The sequence below is a fragment of the Schistocerca piceifrons genome, chromosome 2, assembly GCF_021461385.2.
Source record: "Schistocerca piceifrons isolate TAMUIC-IGC-003096 chromosome 2, iqSchPice1.1, whole genome shotgun sequence".
Lineage (NCBI taxonomy): Eukaryota > Metazoa > Arthropoda > Insecta > Orthoptera > Acrididae > Schistocerca > Schistocerca piceifrons.
The window spans coordinates 295129825-295143478 of NC_060139.1; the positions used below are offsets into that span (position 1 = coordinate 295129825).

At 38.1% G+C, this 13654-nt stretch overlaps 1 protein-coding gene across 2 annotated transcripts in view; it reads right to left on the reverse strand.

The window, feature by feature from the left end:
* Nucleotides 1-300: 300 nt before the first annotated feature.
* LOC124777147 (ubiquitin carboxyl-terminal hydrolase 31) overlaps nt 301-13654 on the reverse strand; it is a 336927-nt gene continuing 323573 nt past the window's right edge. Inside the window, exons 10-12 of one of the 2 annotated variants that reach the window (XM_047252447.1) lie at nt 8942-9199; nt 5953-6110; nt 301-1493 (exon numbers count right to left, since the gene is read on the reverse strand). In XM_047252447.1, coding sequence (XP_047108403.1) covers nt 1326-1493; nt 5953-6110; nt 8942-9199 — 584 coding nt within the window. In that variant the 3' untranslated portion in view covers nt 301-1325. Of the gene's footprint in view, nt 1494-5911; nt 6111-8941; nt 9200-13654 lie in introns of both variants that reach the window. The other variant, XM_047252448.1, reaches the window with a different exon arrangement.

The following is a 13654-nucleotide window of genomic DNA, read 5'->3' on the forward strand; positions in this document are numbered from 1 at the left end:
GCTATATGTATGTAAAACAAAACATATGCCTCTTATTGCAAAAATAAAAATCTGTAACACAAAAAAATTTCTAAGAAAGATACATTAATGTCCTCATTACAAAATACCTGACACCATAAACAAATTCCCTTACAGAAATACAAATGCAACAGCATTTGGTTAATTTCGATACATCTTCGGTTAGCTGCCATCACTTGCATCATCTTCCTTTTTTTTTCAATCCACGTTTCTGAATTTTAATCTTTCTCTTTCTCTCACTTGCTCGCTCCCCCCCCCGCCCCCCCCCCCCCCCCCAAAGGATAACTTAGTTGAAAATTCCAGTACACAACTGTTGCATCAGTTTCTGATAGGTGGTTATGGTTTCAGTTACTTGACTAAGTCACATTTGTCTGCATTGTTTATAAAATCTACAAAAAATCTTCGGCATTCCATCAGTATGTTATAAATTGATTAAAAAGTTAACAAAATGAAAGTAATAATTCTTGTCTGAACTAATTTTTTTATGGATGAAGTGCATCAATATTGGTGCAAGTATCTCCAAACACTCTGCTAATTTCAGAACATGTAAACCAGCCATCCATAAACTGCACCAAGAAATTACCTTAAGTAAGTCACCAGCTCAACTGCTAACATTTTAGCAACCATGGTGGTTGCCTCTAACTTGATTTTCTGCTTCAATTTACAAATGCCTGACATGCTTTTAAAAAAAATGAATACATTTTAGAAAGCCACAATTAATCTGATCTTAATGTATTAGCTGAAGAGCTTTTTCTCTGCAGTACAAATATCAAAACAAACTGTGGAATATGATCCATGTTCAAGTAGCATCTCCATAATGATCTGAAACATTGTTAAAGAATCTCCTCTGTATTCCAAACTAAATGTTTACTTTGTATCATTTTCATACTTACAAAATTCTGTAACTGCACTACATCATATACAGATCTTGAAATATAAACAACTGTGCAATAGGAATATTACACTTGAAAATACATCATGATATGCATTCAGTATTACTTTTGAGAGGCATCTAAAATAGAACTTCATGATAGTTGTACTTTGGAATTCAGTGAGGTAACTGCCATTAAAGCAAATATGCCGCGTAATGAGAAGCCTAGAACACGATAACCGACGACGAGTAACGGTTTAGGTGTAATGGTTTGTTTCCATGTTTAACAGAGCAATTTCAGGCCCGCATAAAATCCTCACAGCAGCCTCGAAGCAGATTGTACAAGTGTCTTCTGCTTATAGAAACTTATGTTTAATGTGAAACAGGGAAACGATGCCAGCAGTGTGATGTGAGGAAAAACGAAGTCCTCCTCCTGTCACACACACGACTCCGTGACAACTGTAGGCGGCTGGACATCTGCACTCGGTGGGGGTGGGGGGATTCCAGCTTCACAAGATACATCCTGCCTCTGGTCTTCAGCACACTCCTTCTGTGTCACTTCTACTGGCACCTCGTTCTCAGCTGATTTCTGCTCTTCCTTCGGCTGAAGAAAAGGGATGTAAATGAAAGAGGACTGTATTATCTGAGCAAACTGTTACAAAAATTTCAGCTTGAAGACAAAAGATAACTTATCAAAAACCTCTAGTTCAGTAATAATATTACAATTAATATAAATGGTACTAGGCATCATTTAAAACAAGTCTTTATGTTTCATTACATGAACAGAAAACTGTGCCAATAAAAGTAGCACATTATTGTTGTTGTTGTTGTTGTTCACCTCTTAAATACATTAGTTTTTGCACAACTGCTTCTTTGAACCTCATCCGACCTTTTTGGGAAAAAAAGGTACATATACTATAAACAAATTTCAGTGTTTTAAAAGTTCATCATCAGGTAGATTATATTGGTAAAAGTCTCAAAATATAATGTAGGTCTTTGGTTGTAAAGATGAACAGAAATGTGAATGTAAAGGTTTCCAGTGGTAACAGTTTCTTTCACAGTCAAGTTTACATAACATGCACATACTTTTATACACATAAATAAGCAAAGATGGTAACGTGCGTGTGTGCGAGCGAGTGGGGCGGGGTGGGGGGGGGAAGATGTCCACGACCAAGGTTAATAATGTAGGCTACTGTTAGAAAAAGGAGACAATAGTATTGCATTTGAAATGTTGTCATATATGATGGCCTTGGATTGTTTGCTTTGGCGTTTTTATATTTAGAACATTTGACTTTGGGATGAATATGTAGAATATTGATACTTGTCTTATTAACAGAGTATTTTGTTCCTTGCAGGTGGGTCACTACTTCTAACGTGTCGTATTTCGTGTTTTTTAGTGACAATGTTTTACCTGCCTGCGGTATGTAGAAACAAACACAGTACAATCATTACATTTTGTACACACCCCTATGGTGTAGTGGGTTTCTTGTCTTGCCGCTATGAGGTAATTGCTGGCCAGTCCTGTTAGTGGTGCGAAAGATATGTTCATGCCTATGCATTTAAAGGCAATGACACTTTGATATGAAATATTGATGAGGAATGGGAATGTGTGGGTTATGTTATTCTCTATGTATTTTTTATGCTGCAAGTGTCTCACCGTTGTTCAGTGTTTCAGTGTGTCTCCTGATGAGCAGCTCTGGTTATTTTCAATGACTGACTGTTTCATTGTTTCCATTCCTTGCTCGACTTTAATTTCAGAGAGCGGTAGCTGGACTGCTCTGTTAACAGTATATTGGAATGCTGCCACTTTGTGGGGTGAGATGAAGCGTCGCAGATGGTAGTATGCGTTGTAGTTGGCAAATAGTGTTGAACCAACCCGTGTAAAGTAATGTTCTGTGAGACATAATGAGTTTTTATGTTTATGCATGAATGCCCTACTGCAGCAATGTTACTTTAAATCACCGACACGTATGGAATATCATTCTCACTTGAGTCTTCTATAACAGCAATTATATATCTAAATGACAGAGATACAGTTGTAGACTTCCATACATGACGAAATTGTACAATTACAATGATAGGAGCAAAACATGAAAATGACACATTGACAGAATCAGCTGACTGTGTGTTATAAACGACAGTGATTGTTTCACAGGCGGAAAATGGAAAGACACCAACCAATCTTATGAATACCTTCACTCACTTGGGCAATTCCGAAGTAACAAATCATTCATAAGTATAATTTAGTGTTGGAAGACAGGACGTTCTACTGGGAATGATCATTTGTCAAGGAACAGGATAAGGTCAGCACATTAGTTCTGTAAGTGTGTTCACTGTGTAAAGATCGATGTAATTATCTTATGTATAATAAATTCTTGGTGTGGTAGCAGAGTGTGGTTGTTAATTAAAAAGAAGATTGTTATTCAATAAAGTAGTGATTTGTAAAATTGGGCAAGGCTGACATTGAGGGAGAGGACAACAGAAACTGGGAAAGGTGAATGGCATTTGAGATAATGAAAAAGTTGGATGAATTGTACTCCAAGGAATCAACAAAACTGTTTGCAGAAACAAGTTGGATAAATTAAATTAGCAGGTGGGAGAGTAACAGGAAAGGAGAAACTAAACTACATGTCAAGAACCCTGCCACAATCTTTGAGCTATATCGGTGACTCTGTCAACATTTTGATAGAAGGAGATCAGACAGTTGAATACCTTAAAAGTGAAATTTGAATGATAGGTTTGAAGGAGAAGGATGAAAGTGAAGGTGTAACATCCAATGCATGTCACACAGGAAAGAAAATCAGTACAAGCTACAACGGAGAGTTGTGTTACAAACAGGGAAAGCCAAAGCATTTCAGATGTTCATGGATATGTGGCAGATATCATCGAGGAGCCTGTGGAGGCAACAGGCAACATGTACAATACTATCAGTGTAGATGCAAAAACAACAACTGGTCACAACGTTGAGATGAGTAGTGTGTTTCAGGAGGTGGTCAGTACCGAGAAGGCTGAGACTATTGACAGAATGGAGCTGGAATGAATATATAAGCAGGAAAGAAAGGAAATACAGGATCAAAATATTTTAGCCTTACAATTCTTTTATTTCAAATGTTGGAGAGTGTTTACATAAGATAAACCAGTATTGCTTCTTCTATTCGAAAGGTGCCCTGTATGCTCACTTAGAGTAGATAGAAAATGTGGTCAAACAAGCTGAAAAGGCACAAACAGTGTTTCCAAAGAAATGACAGCAATTATTTGTAAAATGATTTTAATTAATAAACCTTTAGATCGGGGGTCAGTAACACTGAAATTTTGTTGTTTAATCTTAGGAAAACTATAAGTTAAATAAAGGTCACAATATTTTTCAGTGGCACAGTGACTATCAGGATGTTGTGTATGGCGGGTGGTGGCAGAATACTGTGTGTGTTTATGACCACCAACCACCTGTAGGCCGGAATGACTGGTCACCAGTAAACAGTGGCCACAGATTGACCACCCAGTGATGGAACATGCTGCTGAACACAATATGCTGGAGTTCAATGGCTGCTTCAATCCCTTCTCCATAGCACCAACTTCCCTGAACTACACAGATGGGAGTTATCCTTGCAACACATTCTTCATTTCCATAATCCTGGCCTAATCTCCACTAACTCACACCCTCTACCAAGCAGTCTCCCCTTCCTCTGTCCTGTCACACCCTCCCAATCCACTCCTTCACCTCATCCTCATCTTGTGTCACAGGAACTAACGAGCTCCAGTGCCTGTGAGTCACATTCCTAACTTATGGATTTTGAAGTTGTGCATCTAGTATCTCAGTTAGTTTCCAAAGATAACAACTGTTAATATTTGATTTAAGGTCAAACTAATTCCTCATTTGAGTCCTAAATCAAAAATTAACACTGGTTACCATTAGAATCCAACCAAGATCTCTGAAAATGAACTACTTTAAAACTGAAAATGAACTAGTTTTAAATCTTTGAACCTATAAAAATTTCAAAGCCACACACATATATCTTAGTACCTGAATACGACATAACACCTGCAAACCTGTTTATAAAATACATAAGAAATATTGTACAATATTACACCAGTGTCACTTGTTTTCATTCAGAATATACAAAACATTCTACCAAAAACTGATGGAACAGGTGATCAACGCAAAACTACATTAAACATATACTACTCTAAAGTACACCTCATTATGAAGTATTCCAGCATATTCAAATTCTGATAAATCTGAAGATGCATGCTGTAGATCTCCAGGGCCAGGAAATGATTCCAAGTGGTAATGAAGGCAAATGAAGCCATGAATTCTAGCAGCAGTAAAGGAGAAGATAACAGATCATAAATTGATTGCTGTAAGTAGTAAACATGAAATAGTTCCTCTACTTGGAAAGTAATACTACTTCCTGATTTCTTTTTAAGAACTGTAGCAATCTCACATTGATCACCATTTCATATTATGGCTCAGTGATTTCCATTACTGATGGCCTGCAGTACATTGTTTTGAGGCCATTGTTCATTTTGGAAACAGATATCCATTGCACAAAAATTGAGTGGATTTCATTAATTGCAGCCAGTTTGTGCGGTTATTCTCTAGTGTATTTTGTTATTAAAAAGAAACAACCTGTATTAACCCAGCCTCAAAAATGGAACTCTGTAACAAATCTGTAAATGAATAGCACAAAACCTAACATAAATATTAATGGTTCTCGTAACCGTTAAAAAATGCAATTTTTCATATTGTAGCATTTATTGTGAACATAATGTACAGAAAATGTAGCTCTACTGTTAAATGTTGCTGTTGTTTCTGAAGCTCCAGCTTGTAGTTTTGTAAATACTGAGATTAATGCTGACAGAAAGCAAAGTACGACACAACAAAAACATACTGCAGACAAGCACAGCATTTCACGCAAGTGGTGACGACACAGTTTATCTGCTTGCAGCCCCTGCACCACATTACACACCCACCACAACTGTTTAATGTTAGTGGTGTTAGTGTAGTGACATACGACCACTTACACCTCTTTCTACGTCTGCCCCATGTTTGTTTTGACCCTCACCCAGTCACTCCTGGGAGAGGCAAGTGGCGCATCCTCGTCAGAGTAATGGTCGGCTTCCGTCTCCGTGGCCACTGAACGCTTGTTTGTCGGTTGCGGTTGCAGCGTCGAGTAGTTACGAGCACCACGAGTGAAATTGGGCGCAGCATTTTCTTCCGATTCTGCAACAAATGTTGCAAAACTTTAATTAAACAAAGCAAGTCACAGCTGGTTTGGGATTTGTAAATATGGCACACACTTTTTCTATGTACTGGTGAGGAGAGAAAAAGAAAATGTAAGCTACATTACACATGGCTGTGAAAAAAATTGTAGGACTTTCATCCGAATTAAGAGCGACTGGTGCCATCAGGAAAACTTTGATACTGCACATCACAGAAACTAAAACTTTTTCCCCTAGACGTGTGAGACTGCAACTGCTTCTTTACTTCTTTTTAATGGCAATGCAGGAGAGGTTCACACTGTTTTTCAGAGCTACTCCAATTGCTTCTTATTTGTTACTAAGTAAATGAAAGGCACAGTAGCATGTGGAAAGCACATTCCTAATAGCATAGTTACCCTTCTGTCTTAACGATAATTCTAGCAAAGACATACGAACTCAAGGACAATAAACAGAAGCACATTTCATAACTAGGCAATTATACTACCAATTAGGAAGAAAGAAGAAAAGAAAATATTAGCACGGCAGAACACTTCCTCTTTGCTGGGTGTGTGTGTGTGTGTGTGTGTGTGTGTGTGTGTGTGTGTGTGTGTGTGGGGGGGGGGGGGGGGGGGGGGGGTTTCCTACTTTTAAAGAAGGGCTTTTGGAAAAGCTGAAATATTTTTAAGAACCCTCCCCCTCGTATATTTGGTATGGGTTAACAGAATTTGTAGTGTCTGTAATATTTTGAATGACAATATGGTTGGCTTCATACAATTTTCTACAGGTGATAAGACTGCCAAACTTACGTTAATTTTGCCAGATCCACTGAATTAAAGAATGGATTACATATATGGCACATCAGAAGCAATGTCCAAATAGCTTATGGTTGAGATATTTCATGGTTTCACACCAAAAGGAGCTTAACATTTTTCTAAATATCACACATGAATTAAATATTTTGGGTAAATATGTAAAAGAAATGGATTTCATAAATGCAAAATATATGGTATTTTCACTGAGATGGCAATGTAGCCTTTTCTTGTAATAAGCAGAAGATTGTGGTACACTCATAAAGGTTGAGAGCACTTTTTTTTTGTAATTAGTGGAAGTCAGTCTGATGTGATGGGTTCCTTTAAGCACAACCTTGTTGTATACAGTATATTTTAAGTTTCAATTGGAAAGGAAATATAACAACAAATGATTATATAGAAATATTGTTTTGAAAGGAAACTAAGAATGATGATGATGATTGTGGTGATGATAATAATAATGATAATAATAAAGAATAATGATACAAAAATTATATTTACATACTTACCTAATATAATTCATAACACAGTTGCTTTGAAAAGAAAACCAGGAATGGTACGAGTGTTTTGAGTAGGTTAATCGTCGGTGAATAAAAAGGAAAAAATGATTGATGTTCCAGTATTTTTAGTAGAACTGAAAAGAATAATCCTTAGAGTAAGGTTTCATATTTGAATTAGATTATGCTGAAAATAAAAGCACACTTACTCATTTAGATGGGGTGGGCTAAATTAAATTCAGGACTTTTTAGCATGATTACAACTAATTTTTTTTCCTAATCTCTACAATAGTTAACTTGCACAAATGTCATTTAAGTGTATGATATCCTGTATTAGTTCAGATATTTGTTTTGTATCTTGTAATTTGTTGAGGTACTCCTCAGGTGGCTTGGTGGATGGAGTTTCTCAGCAGACATCACTATGTCATAGCTGGTGCTGCACGGAGCTACCAGGGGACCGAGGAGGACCTAAAGTACTCTACTACAAAGGTTGCCAATGAAGACTCAAATTAACAATGTCAATAACAAATTATATTGAAAACTCCTGAATAGACTTAATTTTCAGTTAGAGCCTACTATCCACTCGAGACACGTCTTCATACTCGAGACACGTCTTCATACTCGATAACAATAATAAAACTTAAATTTTGACTGAAGCTAATGGGAATACCTTAAAAATGGCAACAGAAGAGAATTAATTATGATTTTGTACAACCCACACCAAGCATTTGTTGAGCCATTCTTTTAAATGAACTATCATAAGCAATGAAGAGATGTGGCAGAGAGTGGAAAGTGATGTATTACAATAAAACAGAAGAAATTGAGGATTTTGCACAAGATAAGAAAAAATGCATCAAAATATTACATAGCTATCTTAGCATAACTAGCTTAAATACTGAATACAAATGTTAATATAGTAAAATAAAGTCATTGCTAAAATGTTCACAATTTAAAGAGTAAAGGGATCAGTTCACCAAATAAACAATACACAAAATTTTTGATAGTCATGTAAACAAGACATAACACTGCTACCTTTAGGATGAATACTCTTTCAGAGCTATAAAGCTGCAGGCCTTGCACACACGCCCCCCCCCCCCCCCCCCCACCCGCATGCACGCGCACGCGCACACACACACACACACACACACACACACACACACACACACACACACGCGCGCGCACACACAGACACACACGCACACACACACTCTCTCTCTTTACAGCCACAACTGCACTGGACAGTCGTGCTGCACTGCTGCCACAATGTAGCTGTACACGTGTATGTGTAGTGTATAGCTCTGAAGAAGCAGCTTGCAACATTCTCACTCTTATTAATGCACCTATCACTGATTCAGTTCCTCAGATACAGGAATATAACATACACAGATACTGCAATTAACAAAACCAACAGAATGCAGAAAAAACCGCTGGCATCAGATGAGTAAACTAAGGAACTAAACATCATCAAAGTAACTGCTCACAGTATTGACTACAGCATCGGCAACCTTTACCATCACAGGTTTCTGTAAGTGTGTGAGCCACTTTACCTTTGTTGGAGAGGTCTTCCTGAGAGCGGCTAATGGAGTGGTTGAAAGCAGGCATCCGATAGACCCAATGGTCAAGCCCAGAGCCCGACGAGCTGGTGGATGCAGCCGAGCTGGCCGAGTAGGACCCCGTGCTCAGTCCCCGGCGCTGGTAGAACAGGATGTAGGCAGCAGATGTCACTATACTCGTCTCGGAGACGGGCTCCACGCGAGTGTCGTCAAAACAGTACCACTGGGCATCGTATGGGTTCCGGCAGAAAGCTGTCAAAGTAAGGTGACTGCAATCAGGTCTGATGGGAATTCTAGATGAGAATAAGGAAAGAATCTTTTGCAATGACATGACAATGTACCAGAATGCTGCTGTAATTATTAATTGCTAGACGTTTCACATTAGCAATAGGCCTATTTCAGCATTATTGCCGTCTTCAGGCTATTTCCATACTGCATCACGGTGCTGCGTCATCTCACAATCTTATTGCTCCATAGGGCGTTTGCAACTGCAGCCAAATTTTTAAATATTAATCTCTATTAATTGCTGTCATTTGCAAGTGTAAGCTAGGTCTTTTATTGCTTATATATACCGTTAAGGTTTTGACAGCTACAACTGACAGCTAATCCAGTGATGTACGACGCTTACACACGTTTTTGCTATCCGTGTAAGATTTTCAGCAAACTCTAAAATAATAATTCACGCATTTTATATACGAGGTGTCTAAAGGCCAATGAACATGAGAAGATATGAACAGAGATGAATGCAGTACTGAATCTGTATTGTCCTCTGTTCACAAAGCAAAGAAGACAGGGCACAAGACAAAGGAATTGACATTTGGCTGCTACTGGGCATTTACATCACTGGGGCAATTTGAAAATTTGTGTCAGATTGGGATTTGAACCCAGATCTCCTGCTCACTAGGCAGATGCTCTGCCCACTGGCATCTGGGTACAGTGGTCATCGCAATTTCATGGACTACCCTAGCATGCCTTCCGTCAGATCCACATTGTCAACTTCTACACACACTACTGACATAGTGGCCCTGCTCCTTGTCCTCATCACTCATGTTGTTCTGCCAATTCCCGTAAGAGTAATATACAAAGAAGATAGGTTGTGACTCCATCAGGCACTGAGCACCACATGCCAGAGTGAGTATCAGTTCTAGCAAATATGGGAACTTATACAGTAAGATTTTAGAGAATAATTTGGAGGGAAAATTTCAAACTGCATCAGGTAATGCCCATGAATGAGATTCACTGATATTAGGTTTTTGGATTAATCGTGATGGCAACAGTGTGTTACCTGCTGTACATTATGCTGTTAATTTTCTTACGCTAATTCTAAGGCTATTCTGAAACATAAAGGTAAAGTAAACATTCAAGCTTTAAGATTGGAGAGAGCATTTCCATTTTATTGCTTCTGCTCAGCATTACAAAACATTTGTACACAAACTGAAACAGTTAAATCATCATTTCATTTTATTTTAACAGACAGGATCTTGCTTATGCTACTTCATTTGAATTACACCACCAAACTGTACATTTCCCACACCTCCATTTTTGAAAAGGCAGATGCAGTTGATGAAAATATAGTACAAGGACCCAGAAGCTTAAGAGAAAACAAGAATGCAAATAATCAATCATAAGTATGTCCTGAGTGGACATTCTCCTCATTAATTTGGTCAAGATTGCATGGCTGTAGAAAGAACTTGCATCGCTACCAGCATAATTATATGTCCCAGAACATTCTGAATGTGTGGTCACTTAATCTTCCTGAAGATTTACTTCCATAAAAATGAAAAAGGCAGAATTCACATAAGCTGAACCTCCAAAATAGTTCATGAAAAACAAAATGAAAGGCATATCTAGCATGCGCTGGATGTTTTTCAAGAAAGCACAATCAACTAAACTGTTTTGTTAGCAGGCTATGAACACAACAGTAGATTTTTAAGAACTAAATGTGAAGCTGCAGTAAATGGAGACACATACCCAAGTTGTGCTTCCAAAGGGAACTCATGCAAAGCCAACCTTATTCGAAACGTAAAACATTCCAAATAAAGGAGCCTTACATTGACTTATTCTAAAGTACATAGCTTTCAATTTTTTCCCCTCTGATTTTTGTGAGAAAGTAAAAAAACTCTGTACTTGCTTACTTTGTATTGTCTTATTACAATTTATAACAAAAATCCAAAGCAGATAGTGAAACAAAACTACTAAGCAGAAACTGATCATGAACAGGTTTCATATTCTGCTCTATGATACATCAAAAACTGGACTGCAGACAAAAAAATTAAACAGATACACGTTAACAGAATTTTGTATGAAATAATACATTCTGAGTGAAAAGTCTTTTTTCACTGAGGAAGTTTCAAAAGGAAAGAGAAATAAGCCTATGTGTAAGTATATTGATAGCAGTATGCTGTATATCAACATTGGACAAAGAAGATAGAACAGACAAAGCAAATTGAGGCAAAAATGAATTCCACTTTCAGGGAAATATTAAACATTATACACAATAGAGTACAAAAAGTTAGTTTTTTCATAAACAATAAATACAGAATGGTGGTTATTAAAAAAAACACTTTTTTCCATTGTTCTTCTGACAGGTTTGATGCAGCCTAACAAGAATTCCTCTCTCATGGCGACAACTTCATTTCGGAGCAGTCCTCGCGCCAAATGTTCTTCAATTATTTGTTGTACGGGATGAGAAGGAAAGATATCTGTCTCCCTCTACAGCTTTCTCAAGTACCATTTAAGTTATTCCTTGAAGTTTTAACAGATGTTCTATCATACTGCCTGTTCTTTTTGTCAATGTCCTCTCCTCACATTGATTCTGTGGAGAACCTTTTTATTTCGTGTCTTATCAGCCCACCTAATTTTCTCCATCCTTCTATAACACCACACCTCAAATCATTTTTGCACAGTCCATGAGTCACATCCATACAATGCTGTTCTCAGAAATTTTTTTCCTCACTTTAAGGCTGGTATTTTGTACAGGTAGACTTCTTTTGGCCACAACTGCCCTCTCTGCATGTGCTAGCCTGAAAGCAGGAGAAATCTTTCACTCCACCTACTTTGTGCCCCCTATTTTATACAAGTTCATCAGTAATATCACTTCTGCTACCCCTCATAACTTACATATTTTTTGGTTTACACTGTTTTTAGTGTAAGCTCATCGGACTGTTCAATCCATTCAACAGGTCCTGCAATTCTTCCTCACTTTCATGGAGATATAAATGTCACCGGTGAATCTAATCACTGATAGCCTTTCACCTTAAATTTTAATCCCACTACTGAACCTTTCTTTTATGTCCACCTTTGCTTCTTCAATGTACAGATTGAAGAGTAGGGGCAAAGATTACTTCCCTGTCTTATACTCTTTCTGACCCTATCATTCCAATTTTGGGTTGCGTATTTGGGTCTTGCACATCATCATCATCATCATCATCATCATCATCATCATCATCATCGACAGTTTCCAGCCTCTGGCTGGGTATGTATGGAATATAGGCCTCTCCATCGTCTTCTGTCTTGCCACCATCTCTCCTTCTTCACCTTGGTCCAGTCTCCTCCTTTCTTCGGGACACATTCCTCTACTCCTTTCAGCCATCTGTCTCTCGGTCTTCCTCTTGGTCTCTTTCCTTCCAGTTTCATCTCGTGTATCCTCCTGGGTATCCTTTTCTCCTCCATTCTCTTAACGTGTCCATACCATCTCAGCCTTGATTTCTCTATCTCCTCCTGTAATGGTTCCACCTTCATTAACACTCTGATCCTCTCATTTATTAACCTGTATATCTTTGTCACTCCAACACTGTTTCTCAAGAATCTCTATCTCGCTAGCTTGTACTTTGCTTTTCTCTCTTCCTTTCATAACCCAAGTTTCTGATGCACACGTCAGGATCGGGACATAGTATGACTGTCTGGTATGTAACCTTTTTACTGATTTGGAGTACATACCTGCTCCCTATCAGGCTTCTGACACTCTTCTGAAATGATTCTGCTTTTCTCCCATGCTCGTTTATTTCTCTGTTGTTTTTTTCCATCTTCCTGTATCAGGCTTCCTAGGAACTTTAAACTCTCCACTCTCAATCGTTCCCCACCAACTGTTATTCCCATTGTTCCTCTCTCCTTCTTTCTTGTTGTGATAATCATCTCACTCTTTCTTATACTAAATTTCATCCCATATTCTTGTACTGTTCGTTCCCATACATCCAACTGCTCTTGTACTTCCTCCTCCTCATTCCCCAGATCATCTGCAAACACCATAGCTTTCACTTCCTTTCACCAATTACTTGTACTACTGCATTCATTATACTATCCATCACTACAATGAAGAGTAATGGTGAAAGTGCACTTCCCTGCCTCAAGCCATTCGTCTGTTCAATCCAAGCTCTCATCTCTCTCCTCCCACTTTTAGACAGCTCACACTTCCATGGTACATTTCCCTTATCCTCCCAATAATCTGTTTTGTTACTCCTCTCTTCTCCAGGGCTTTCCTCACTTTGCTTCTACATACACTTTTTCAATGTCCTGGAAGGTCATTAGTAGATCTATTCCATATTCATAGTGCTGTTCCTGCAGTTGTCTCACAGCAAAAATTAGATCCACTATGGACCTTCCTGTTCTAAAGCCATGTTGGTCTTCTCTCATTCTTCCTTCTAATTTTGCCCAAATTCATGCTTCAAAAATTTTCTCAAAAATCTTTGCACAATAACTCATCAATGT